The sequence below is a fragment of the Trachemys scripta genome, chromosome 1, assembly GCF_013100865.1.
Source record: "Trachemys scripta elegans isolate TJP31775 chromosome 1, CAS_Tse_1.0, whole genome shotgun sequence".
Taxonomy (NCBI): Eukaryota; Metazoa; Chordata; order Testudines; family Emydidae; genus Trachemys; species Trachemys scripta.
In genome coordinates, this window is record NC_048298.1 from 23,447,324 (window position 1) to 23,459,941 (window position 12,618).

The 12,618-nt window shown below is 43.6% G+C and overlaps 1 protein-coding gene across 5 annotated transcripts in view; it reads right to left on the minus strand.

The window, feature by feature from the left end:
- The window catches only part of PTPN12 (protein tyrosine phosphatase non-receptor type 12), a 144,942-nt gene that overhangs the window by 52,425 nt on the left and 79,899 nt on the right, over positions 1 to 12,618 (minus strand). For all 5 annotated transcript variants that reach the window (XM_034765924.1, XM_034765961.1, XM_034765942.1 and 2 more), the window contains exons 7-8: positions 10,736 to 10,795; positions 1,398 to 1,540 (exon numbers count right to left, since the gene is read on the minus strand). In XM_034765924.1, coding sequence (XP_034621815.1) covers positions 1,398 to 1,540; positions 10,736 to 10,795 — 203 coding nt within the window. The remainder of the gene's footprint in view (positions 1 to 1,397; positions 1,541 to 10,735; positions 10,796 to 12,618) is intronic.

A 12,618-nucleotide genomic window follows, 5' to 3' on the forward strand; every position in this document is an offset into this window, starting at 1 on the left:
TGGATGTATGTGTTAACAAATGCATACAGGCCTGTTATTTCTTAGCACTTTCATCTTCCTTGATATAGGAACAGAAGTTGTGTATTTGTTAATTATACCGGTAATGAAAACCTGCAGATCATTTTCCCATATTTATAGAATTTAGTGATGACCCATTAGGTATCTTGTCCATAAGACATATTCTAATACTTCACCCTTCTAGTTCTGAAATGTCCTTAGAAACCTTCACTTGAAGATGAGAGGACAGCCCTGAGCTGCATTTTAAGAGTTTACAAGTGTACAGTTAGCCTTTGGGCCACATGTTAAAGTATACATAATCCATGAAGCTGTGTAGAAAAAACTGTTACCTACCTTTCGTAACTATTGTTCTTCAAGATGCATTGCTTGTGTCCATTCCATTCTAGGTGTGCGCGCACCCATATGCGCGGCCGAAGATTTTTGCTTTAGCGGTATCCGTAGGGTAGGCTACAGTGCCCTCTTGAGTGCTGCGCCTATGGGTTGGTATATTAGGCGCCGCCGGCCCAATGCCCTCTCAGTTCCTTCTTGCCGGCAACTCCAACAGAGAGGCAGGAGGGCAGGTAGAATGGACATGAGCAACATATCTCAAAGAACAACAGTTATGAAAGGTAGGTAACCATTTTTTCCTTCTTCAAGTGCTTGCTCAGGTCGATTTCATTCTAGGTGACTCACAAGCAGTATCCCTGGTGGTGGGCTCAGAGTACACGATCATGCGTCTTGCAACACTGCTCTGCCAAAGCCAGCATTGTCTCAGGTTTGCTCAGTAAACGCATAATGAGACGTAAGTGTGTTGATAGATGACCAGGTAGCGGTTCTGCAAATATCCTGAATTGGCACCTGGGCCAGGAAGGCTGCCGATGAAGCCTGCGCCCTAGTCGAGTGGGCAGTCACGGTCGCCAGTGGAGCCACCTTTGCCAGGTCATAGCAATAATGGATGCAGGCGCTGACACTGGGCAACATTTCATCCTGTCTGCCACCGCAACGAACAACTGCATTGACTTACGAAACTGCTTTAAGGCTCAAAGACTGAAGTAGAAGAATCGCTAGCCCTTGCGAGGCAAGGGAAAGGCGCTCTGACTAACCACCATGGGCGGTAAGAAGGAACCGAGAAGGCATAGGGCCGGCAGCACCTAATATACTGACGCATGGGCACGGCACTCAAGATGGCGCTATAGCTGACCCTACGGATAACGCCAAGGCAAAAATCTCAGACAGCCACGCACATGGGCACTTAGAATGGAATCAACGCGAGCAAGCACTTGAAGAAGAGAGGTTCTTTCTGACAATGAGCTAGAAGAGTAACTTTTCAAAATTAAATATATACATGTAAGTCTTGTACTGAACATACTTTAAAAAATATTAAGAAATATATTTGGTACCTGCAGTGTATACAAATAGGCACATCTTCATGCTCCTGGTATTCTCTCATTAAGCTGATCATGTCCAGAATAGAATCAAAAGATGAAGGTACATCGTGGTCAGGCCAGTTCACGTAATGAAACTGATATACCCTACGAGTTTCCTAAGAAAAAAATTTAAATGAAACACACATTGAAGAATTTTGTATAAATGTATGATCATTGTCTGCATGATTTATTTTCCAGATCAAAGACTTTCACTGCAAAGACAACAGATGCTGCATTTAGCCGAAGTGAAGTAAGATTGAGCAAGAACAGCATAAGTGGATGAAACAGATTTTGCATTGGGATTGATATGGAAATCAAGGTATCCAATTTTGTTACAACCACCATGGACTCCAGTGTTTTTTGTAAAAAGTAAAACTTGTAATCTTAAATTTTATTAAGTAAAAAGTAAGTATTCACTAACAAACTTGTTTAAGCCAATGGTTTTCAACCTTTTTTCATTTGAAAACCCCTAAACAATTATGAACGAAGGTGCAGTCTGCAGAACCTCAGAGGTCCATGGACTACAGGTTGAAAGCCACTGATTTAAGCCCATAGAGGAGGTTGAAAAGAGGGGCTACAGGAAAAGAAAGACAACTCAGATATGCAGACCTCATCTTTTTACTTTTGTTGGACCTACAAAAGGAACATAGCTGAGAGAGAGATTCTGTCTTGTACATCAACTGAACATATTAAATTCTAATTGTTTACATCTGTGTAAGCTCATTGAAGACAACATGCTTACATATATGTCAGTAAGGACCTAATTTGGCCTGCAAAACCTTTATAAACTGTGTAGATGTGCAAAGAATGCTAGATCCAGAGTGACATTCAGATCCCAGGAAGAGTTAGCAGGACTTGCAGAAAAATAACTTGTAAAACTTATGCTTTTGATAAGTACTTTTTAGAACAGAACCAAACTAGCAGACTTCAGGAAAAACTGCAAAAAAGTAGTGCATACGATGTTCCAATGAGCATTTCACAGAATTAGATGAGAAAGAAGTTTTCATATCATTTGTTCAAGCTCATCTACAGACTGCAGATACCAATTTTCATCCTTTGCTGAACTGAATGTACCATTATGCGATAAAAAGGAAAGTTTATATCTAATAATGAAGAGTGCTTAATTAGTGTAACTAATTGATTTTTTGAAAAAGGGGAATTAGATGCTCATGACTAGAAAAAAAACCCTTTATTGACAGAGCAGGTTAAGTACAGTTATCAAGCTTCTCCCAAATAACCTGTCAATGTGTCTCAATTATTTTGTTCTAGAGGGACAAACTCTATGGGTGAGGAGTCGATTCAATTTTTAAACCTATTATCTTTGGCTTTACTGCCAAGATGGTAAACAAAGTGCAAATTGTGACTGTTTTTGTTACTGGTGTTTTTTTGTTATTGTAATATAGTGGAGAGTTGTCCTATAGGAACTTAACTGGGACTGCAGACTTCATAGGTCAAACGGTTGGATGCTAACTGGGACACAGGCTAAACATTATCAACAATAAACCTGAATTATCCAGTCCCCATAAGATTTAATTGTTAATGATAGCCTGCTCTTCGTTTCTTTAAAAATTCCTCAAATGTAGAAATGCACTGAGTGCACCCAAAAACAATTATAAGGAACAATTCATCACACAACATAATATATTCAAAGTCCCTCTGAACTTATTTAGTGCAGGTAGTCAAAGAATTTGGGATGTTTTATAGATTGTCATGGCTTCCTGTAGCTTGAACAACAAAATAAATTGATACAACTGTACACACTATTCTGTGTAAGTTGTTATTCAGAAAAAAAGCTATCTGAAATGGTTGAGATCTGAGTTATTTTTAGGGACAGGAAATGCCTCTTCAAGTGAGAAAATCTGACCAAGTACATGACGGTAGCTTGTAACAGTCATTTAGTAACAGTGGTGGCCACTACAAACCCCAGGCTAGATAATTACCTACCTTACCAACATTGTTTTAGGCTAGTTATTATGTTTATGAAATTTGTATTATTGCCAGCCACGTGACAGGACCATAAATGGCCCTCCCCAACTCTTTATTCTGAGCTACAAATTAGCCCTCTTTTTAAGAGGTATAACTCTGCAGAAAGGATCAACTCCTGCATTTTTTTTTTTTTTTTAAACAGTTACTTTGGAAGGGAGCTGGATTTCCTTTAGCAAAAAAGACGAACAACTTCCAATACTTGTTACCATGACCAGTTCTGAAGTCTGAACATTATTTAACCCTTTGTTTTTCATAGAATTACTGTGTGTGTGTATATACAAGAATTCTCAAACTATTTCTGGAAATTTAACATTTTACAATAATTAAATTCTCGTGTCAAGAGAAGGTTACTCGCCCTGTGCAGTAACGGAGTTTCTTTGAGATGTCTGTTCCTATGGGTGCTCCACTTGTTAGGTGCGGCATTGTCTCCTGCACCTGGGATCGGATATCTTCATCAGCAGTGACAGTGAGACCACACATGCGTATCTCCCCCCTCCCCGCTTCCCCAGGGCTATGCGTGGGACATGTATATAGTGCTTTGCAGTCCAACCGCCCCCAGGTTCCTTCTCTGCCACAGAGCTGATGGGGTTTTTTTGGGGGGTGGGGGGAGGTTGGGGGTCCGAAGCCGAGGGGAGAAGGATGGATAGTGAAGCACCCATAGGGACGCACACCTTGAAGAGCCTCAGTTACTGCACATTGTGAGTAACCTTCTCTTCTTTGAGTGATGTCTGTACAAGTGCGCCACTTTTAGATATCTAGAAAGCAATGCCCCTAATTGGAAGGCTGGGGCTATGGAGTGACGTTTACTGTCAATGATAGGACAGTATGTCCTAGGAGAGCATCTGCTGCGGCATTGTAAATAATAGTGTAGTGACAGACAAAAGGTGTCTATTGGTGCCCATGTGACTGCTTTGCAAATTTCAGCAACAGGGAAATTATTGAGAAATGGTATTGAGGTGGATAATGAACATTTGGAATGTGCTCTAATTGTAGTAGGAGGTTGTCCATTGTGGAGTTCATATGAAAGTGTATATACTTCAAAATCCACTTTGAAAGGCATTCATATATGACGGTGCCTCTAGATCTTTCGGTGGTGGAGAGGAATAATGGAGGTGATTTTCAGAAAGGTTTAGTCCTGTACAAGTAAAACACCAATGCTCATCTCATGTCCAGGGTGTGGAGAGCTGCCTCCTCCTGTTGGTTATTGTGCGGCTTTGGAAAGAAGTAAGGAAGGTGCATTGATTGTTTGACAAGGTTGATTGTTCAACCTTAGGTAGAAATCTTGGGTGTGGGCATAGTGTAACTTTGTTCTTGTGGAACAGAATGTATGGTAGATATGCCAAAAGGGCTGCAATTTTGCTGACTCGTCGGGTTGAAGTGATGGCGACAAGGAAATCAGTTTTCATTCAAAGATGCACGTAACAATAGGTTGCCATTGGTTCAAATGGGGGTCTAGCCAGAGAAAATAGGATGAGGACTAGGTCCCAGGTCTCATGGGGATAAAGATTTTGGAGATCAGTCAGAAAACATTTTGTGAGCAGATGTGTGAAGCCAGAGTGATCGTCTATGTGGCAGTGAAAAATAGTGACTGCTGCTAAGGGTACTCAGATGGAACTCGTGGATAACTCTGTTTAAGGTGTAGCATGTAATCCACGATAAATTGTAGCAGAGCATATGCTGCGTTGAATTGGTGGGAGGCACACCTGTATTGAAATCTTGTCCATTTGTGAATGTAAGTGCATCTAGTTGGGTCATGCCTGCTCCTTAAACACATCAGTTTGACTGTGCCAGAACCATGGAGGAGCCAGGCTTTGAGATGGAGCATCTGTGGATTGGGATGGAGGATGTGTCCTGCAAAAGGAGCCGTGGCATTGGATGGAGAGAGAGATCAATTGGCACACCATCATGTAGAAGAGCTAAGTATACCAGATCTGTCGTGGCCATGTTGGAACTGTAAGTATGACATGAGCACGATCCTCCCATATCTTGCAAAATACTCCAAATAGGAGGGGAAAGGAGGGAAAGGCATAAAAGGAGCAGTATGTCCCATATTATGAGGAATACACCTCCTATAGATTCATGTCTCAGTCCTCCTCTGGAACAGAATTGAGGGCAGCAGGCATGGTGCTGTGTGGCAAAGAGGTCTATGGTGGGGTATCCCGATTGAAGATGGGATGAAGTGCTTGCATATCCAGTTTCCACTTGTGAGCATGGGAGAACCTACTGCTCAGTGCATCCATGGTGGTGTTTTGGTGTCCAGGGAAGTACGCTGCTGAAATGGTGATGTGTTGGATACACCAGTTCCACAGTTTAGTGAGTGCCTCTGATCATAAAGAGTGGAACCTCACTCCATCCTGCCGGTTGATATAATATACACAGGTGAGACTGTCAGTCATCACTTATAGTATGATGTTTGAGAAGAGGTAGGAAATGTTGGCAGGCATTGCAGACTGTTCATAGTTCTAGGAGATTGATGTGTAGGGTGTATTCGGTTAGTGACCATCTGCCCTGCACTGTTTGATTAGGGAAGCATCAGTTGTTAGGATCATGGTTGGTGGAGATTGGAGGAAAGGAACTCCGACAAACATTGTTTGGTTGTGTCCACCAAAGTAGTGAGCCCTTTACTCTCACTGACCTGGATAAGAGGTTGTGGAGGCTGTGTTTGTGGGGGAGATATATTGTACGGAGCCATGGTTGAAGACATCGCATGTGTAGATTTGCATGCCTGACCACGAAAGTGGCCATTGCCATGTGGCCTAGAAGTTGGAGGCACATTCTGGCAGAAATCAGGGGGCAGACTCGTACATTCGATACCAGATCTACTACACTTGAGAATCCATGAGAAGGTAGAAAGGCTCCGGCTTGTATGGCATCCAACTGTGTGCCAATGAATCCCAGTTGTGTACCAGCATTAAAGTGGACTTTTCTAGGTTCACAAGGAGACCTAACTTCGGGAACAGGTCCATTGTTATATGGACGGCTCAGAGAGCATCAGTCTCAGATATGGCCTTGAAGAGACAGTCATCCAAGTATGGAAAGATGATAACATCTTGTTTCCTCAGATAGGCAGCGGTTACCGCAAGGACCTTGGAGAACACCTGAAGAGTTGAGTACAGTCTGAAAGGCAGTACTTTGTCTTAGTAATGGCTGTCGCCCAAGACAGATTGGAGAAATTGCCTGTGGGCAGGGTGTATTGTAATATGAAAGTATGTGTCTTTGTGGTCAAGGGCCAAGAACCAGTCCCCCTGTTCCAGTGCTGTGATAATATTGGAGAGAGTAACCATTTTGAAGCATTGCAGTTTGATGAACTTGTTTAGATTGCGATGGTTGACGATGGCTCGCCAGTCTCCAGATTTCTTCTGGATCAGGAAATGGTGGGAGTAGAAATCCTATCCCATGTGCCAGGAAGGGAAGGGTTCTATGGCTCCCAGTTACAGAAGATGATTTATTTCTCCCCATATAATGGAATTGTGAGAGGGGTCCCTGAAGGACAGGGAGGGAGTGGGCTGTGGTGGGACGGATAGGAAGGGGATGGAGTATCCTTCTTTGATTACCTCTAGAACCGACTTATCCAAGGTGATGAGTCTCCAAGAAGGGAAAAATAGAGCTAGTCATTCACCAAACTAGTGGAACATCAAAGACAGTGGGGATGACTGGAACAGTGGGAGGCTTCTTGGGGCCTAGACCACACCTTCAAAATTGTTGCTGTGGTGGGGGCACATGAGAGGTAGCCCCTTGATGAGCAGGCTGTCTATGTTTGGTAGGAGGCCTTTGTCTTTGGTGCTGGGTGTCAAAGTGCCATTGATGGGTGTACTGCTGTGGTCAGGATTGCAGGGGGAGAGGATATTTCCCTGGCTGTCTCTTTGGTTCTGACATGTAAATGCCAAGATCAGAGTGTAGCTTGGGAGTCTATTAGGGAATGCAGAGAATTGTCCACACGCTTCGAAAATAGTTTCTGGCCCTCAAAAGGTAAGTCCTCTACCGTGGTATGTACCTCCTTAGGAAAACCTGAAAGGTGGAGCCATGATGCATGCCTTATCCATCACGACTGCTGTGGTCATCAAGCAGTGGTGCCTGCATAGTCTAACATGGCTTCCAGGGCTGAACGAGCTAGGTGGTGTCCTTCCAACATTAAGGACTGGAACTGCTCTTTCTTGGCCTCTGACAGGTCATGGCAGAGTTCCTCCAATTTAGAGTAGTTTAGGTAATTATACTTAGCCACAAGAGCTTCGTAGCTGGAGATTCTAAATTGGAGCATGGCTGATTAATACACTTTGTGTCCAAATAAGTCCGGGCATTTCCAATCTCTGTCTGGATTGGATTGGTATTGATTGCCTCTTTCATTCTACATCCTTTCTGGAACAATTTTTTTGGGCATGTTTGCCTGTCGGAGGGATGGACGCTGGGATCTGCCAGAGCAGCTTTGCATGGTTGAAAATAGCCTCATGGATCGTAAGTGCGACCTTGGAGGAGGAGGAGGAGGAGGATGGATGGATGGATGTGCAGAGGGCTTATGCTGCTGGTACTTGACCTTCTCCAAAGGAATCTGCAAGGAGTCTGCAATCCTGCAGAATAAGTCCTGACAATGTCTGAAGTCATCGGCAAATGTAGGAGGTGGAGGCATGATCGCCTCGTCGGGGTGGGAGGAGGAAAAATGAAGGAGCCCCCTCCTCCTGTTCCTCCTCTTCAATTGGTACTGGTGGGGGTTCAATCTCCAGGGGGCAAGAGACTGATGGAAAAGGAAGAGGTGTAGGTCCCTGGAAGGGTTCCTGACTGTTCCCTGTACATGGCCCAAGGGTCCCAATATGGCCAGTGTGGAGTGAGTGAAACATGTGGCTGTATCTACAGTGGTCCATGCCAAGACTGTTGACCAGATGTGGATTGTGGATAGTGAGGATGGAAGAGGTATGATTTGGCTGGTAAATGAGGGAGTAATGGAACACTCCTCTTCTTCCTTCTCATTGCTGGGGAAGGTAGGTGCCATCCTCAGAGGAGAAAGGGAGGAGTGACGTTGAGTCCAGAGAGGGTAGGTCACATCAAAAAAGCAGAGACCCAGGAATGTCAGATACCAGCAGATCTTTAGGGTATCTAAAATCTTGTGGAAGGTGGAAAAGCATCATTGGTACCAGTGTGTAACTTGATGTCGAAGGAAGGGTGTATTCCTCTGAAGTGTCCATAGATTGCTCAAGAGACTTGGCCAATGCCGACGATTTTGATGATGCCATGGGCTCTCTTGGGGCCAATGGTTTAATCACTGTTGGAAAGAGTACTGGTGCTGGCATTTTTTTTGGTGCCAAAATTCCTGAAGTTGGTCTGTCTCGTTCCTCAGAGCCGTGAAATGGTGCCGAGGGCTGTAGGTCTGGCCTGGTTAGGATCCTACGACCGTTTCTTCAAGTTGGTACCAGAGGTACTTGGACGGGCCCTGGAGCTGTGTCCCGTCAGATGTGCTGAGGCAACAGACCTCGCAGGCAATGGTATTCTGGTGGGCTATGCCTCAAAGTGTGAGAAGGAGCTCATTTATTTTCATCCAAGAAAGAGAAGGTTCTCTCTTCAAGGGATGTGGGGAACGAGGAGTCCAGGCCAGAGTCTGATGCTGGTCACAGAGAAGTTTTAATCTAATGTCCCGGCTCTGGGTTTCAGGCCAAGGCAGTGGGAACACTTCTGTGGGATGTCCCCCTCTCTCAGACAGCGAATGCACTGCGGGTGGGTGGCTGTTACTGGGAAGGCAGCTCTGAAGAAATGTATCTTTTAAACATGAAGTATCTGGGCATAAGGGTGAAAGAAAAAGCTTCCCAGTTGGGAAGGGTGGGAAGTGGGGAAACGGAAACCTAAGCTATGAAATAACTGAAGGTAAAATTAAAACAAAAATAAGAAAGAAGAAGATAGTAACTACACTAATGGGTAAGGCACTATCTAGTAAGGGAATAGAAAAAGCGGACTCTTCTGAGGATTCCGTCACAGACCAAAGGCAGTAGGAGAAGGAACTATGGGCAGTAGGACCGTACAGCGCTACATATACACATCCTGTGTAGAGTGTGAGGGGGGCCAAGAACATGTGTGGTTTGAAGGGCACTGCTGATGAAGATCTCTGATCCTAGGCCCAAGGTGCGTGGCCACACCTACATGTGGAGCACCCAGAGGGACATCACTCAAAAGAAGAACTTAGTTTTATTTCAGAAAAAAGTGACTGCAATTCTTAAGGATTAACATTCATAACTTCCAAATTAACTAACATGAAAAATCAGTATTAATTGGTATTATCACAGATCATTTGTCATAAGTACTTAAATATCAGAGAATGTTACTCATAAGGTTCTTATTCTAACCAATGAACTATATCTTGAAAGTGCAATTTTAGTAACACTATCTTTGTTAGTAATTTTGATGGCAGAAAAAAAAAGTGTGCTTCAAGCACAGTTTTTGTTTTGTTTTGTTTTTAACATTTATTTCTATTTTGAGCCTTGACTGCATCCTCCAAATCCCTAAGGACTTCAACTGACAAAAACAAAGTGACAAGCAGAAGCAGGAAGGTCAGCACCTATTAACCTAAAGCTAAAAGCATCTATTAGATGAAGCAAAAAAACATTCAGAGGCCATGTCAGCAAGATATTGAAGCCTAGATGAAAATTTTATTTATCAAAGCTAGACTGAAAAACATAATCATTTTTACATTAAACAGAGATAATAAGGCAAGTGGGTATAACTGGGCATTAAAAGAAAATTTCAAACAAAAACCAGGAAGCACTTTCTCAGGCCAATAAATAATCTGTAGGGTGGGCAGTCAGACACGTCTGTCAGACACAAAATTATAGTCAAGGAAACAGTCAGATCGCGTACTAAGAGGCATTAAAAAGGTTGGCTGGATCAAAAAAGCTTATTTAGCCCTTCAGATTAAATTTGTGGATAAGATATTCAGCTGGTGTAAACAGTATAGCTTCATGGACTTCAACAAATTATACCAGCTGAAGATCTGGCGCTGTATTGTTAATGAACACTACTGAAAAACATCACACAGATTTGGTTAACCACAAAAGCACTACCATAAGGACAGATAGTACGTTAAAAGACATTTCATGAACCTTTTGTTTCTTGTAACTAAACTATTTATATCCTTTACAAACTTGGTAATGTACATAAGCAGAGAACCAAGCTTTTTCTCCTTTAATATTAACGACTTGATTTTTTCGTAAGTTTCCTTGATTATATACCATCTGAGATCTTTGAACAGATGTTAAATCATACCAGATTAAGACTAAAAATGTAAAACACAAATAGTCTGAGCATCTGTCCTGAGTGGGGAAACCTTTCATGTTTTAACTACTTACATTTTGAAATTCAAGTAATAGCGTTCTAATATAGTAGTCTGTTCTTGCTTGTTCAGTTTCCTAAATAAGAGGAAACATCTGTGAATGGATAGGAATTTAATATACAACAAATTAGATATAAACCCCAACTTTATTCTCTATAGTGTCATGTGAACAAAAATAATTCACTTTTTGGTAATTTAAGACTTACCTGAAGAGTCAGTGTAAAAGCTATTTATCTGCTACGAAGCTAGACAGGTAAACGTGTTTTTTAAAAAACGAAAAGATTTGGGGTTTAAAAAAAATCAGATAATATCGTGGCCAGAGGCTACCCTATTTAGAAATGAAATTTCCCCATAAAACTAAGCTGTCACCAAATTCTATTACGTCTTTCTCTAGTATATTTCAAAATATGTCCCTGTACCTCTAATGCAGGGGTCAGCAACCTTTCAGAAGTGGTGTGCCAAGTCTTCATTTATTCACTTTAATTTAAGGTTTCGCGTGCCGGTAATACATGTTAACATTTTTTAGAAGTCTCTCTCTCTAAGTCTGGGATGTGTGTGGAGATGCAGGGCAGAAGGCTGGGTGTTGGGGGGGGGGGGGGGGCAGGGAGGGGGGGGGGGGGGGGGGGGGTGTGGAGGTGCAGGGCAGAAGGCTGGGTGTTGGGGGGGAGGTCAGGGCAGAGCGCTGGGGTGTGTGTGGGGGTGCAGGGCAGAATGCTGGGGTGCTCGGCTCGTGGGGCTGGGAGGGATACGCCCTGTTCCACCTCCTTCCCCAAGGCCCGTCCCTATCTCTCTCCGCCTCCTCTACGGAACAGGAAGCACGCTCGGCTCTGCTCCGCTCGCCCTCCCCCTCACAAGGGCCATCGCCGGCAGGGAGGGGGAGGGGGAGGGGGAGGAAGGGCCGGAATGCATCACAATGGGGGCAGAAGTGTGTGTGGGGGGGAAGAAGCTTGGCTGCTGCAGGACCAAGCTTCTGCCTCCTGCCCCCGCAAGGAAGAGCGGTGGGGGGGGGCCTGAATGGGGCAGGGGGCCGGGACACCCCCCCCCAATTGCTCTCCCTTGCGGGGGCAGGAGTCAGAAGCTTGGTCCTGCGGCAGCCAAGCTTCCCTCCTCCCCTGCTTCTTCCCCCAGCGTGGCGCTTTCCGGCTCCTCTCACCGGGCAGGCAGCGTGCCACTCAAGATCGGGTCGCGTGCTGTAGGTTGCCGACCCCTGCTCTAATGCTTCTCCATGCCTTAGTTAACTTTCTCTGGCCTCCTTGTTTTCTAACTTGCTTCCTTCAATTTATCCTTCCTTGCCATGCACTCAGATCATGTTTCTCCCCCACCTGAATCCCTCTATTAATCTCCATCATTTACTGAATCAAATTTAAGGTTATTTTCCTTTCTAAGACGGGACACAATTCAGTCCCTGCTTATAGTGTTCCGTCTCTCCTTACCCTTTTCATTCCCTCTGTGATGGCAGCCTCACCTTTCCTTCTATTTTCTTCCTTTTCCTGATGCCTTATAACTGCAACCAACCCATACCACAAATGCTACCTTTATCCCAGTATGCACTCACTTCCCTATTAAAAGGTATTTCAAGTGAGTTTGCATTTGAAGGGCCCTTGAACATACTACTATACCCACACCTTTTTTAGGTAAACAAAAAGTGTTACCATTTTCTGGTCTCCCAGTAAACGAATATCCATTTTTGAATTTTAAATGACAAGCTCAGGCCAGGGACCATTTGTGCCTTGTGCAGTGTCAAACAATGCTGGCATTCAACCAAATATTTAATATTAATGTGGACAGCTATAAAAGTTATTCACCTCTCTGCAGTGATTTGCTAAATACGAAAGATGAATTTTCCAGGACATACAATAAATAAGTATACATTTTACTAATAGAATAGAATAGAATAAA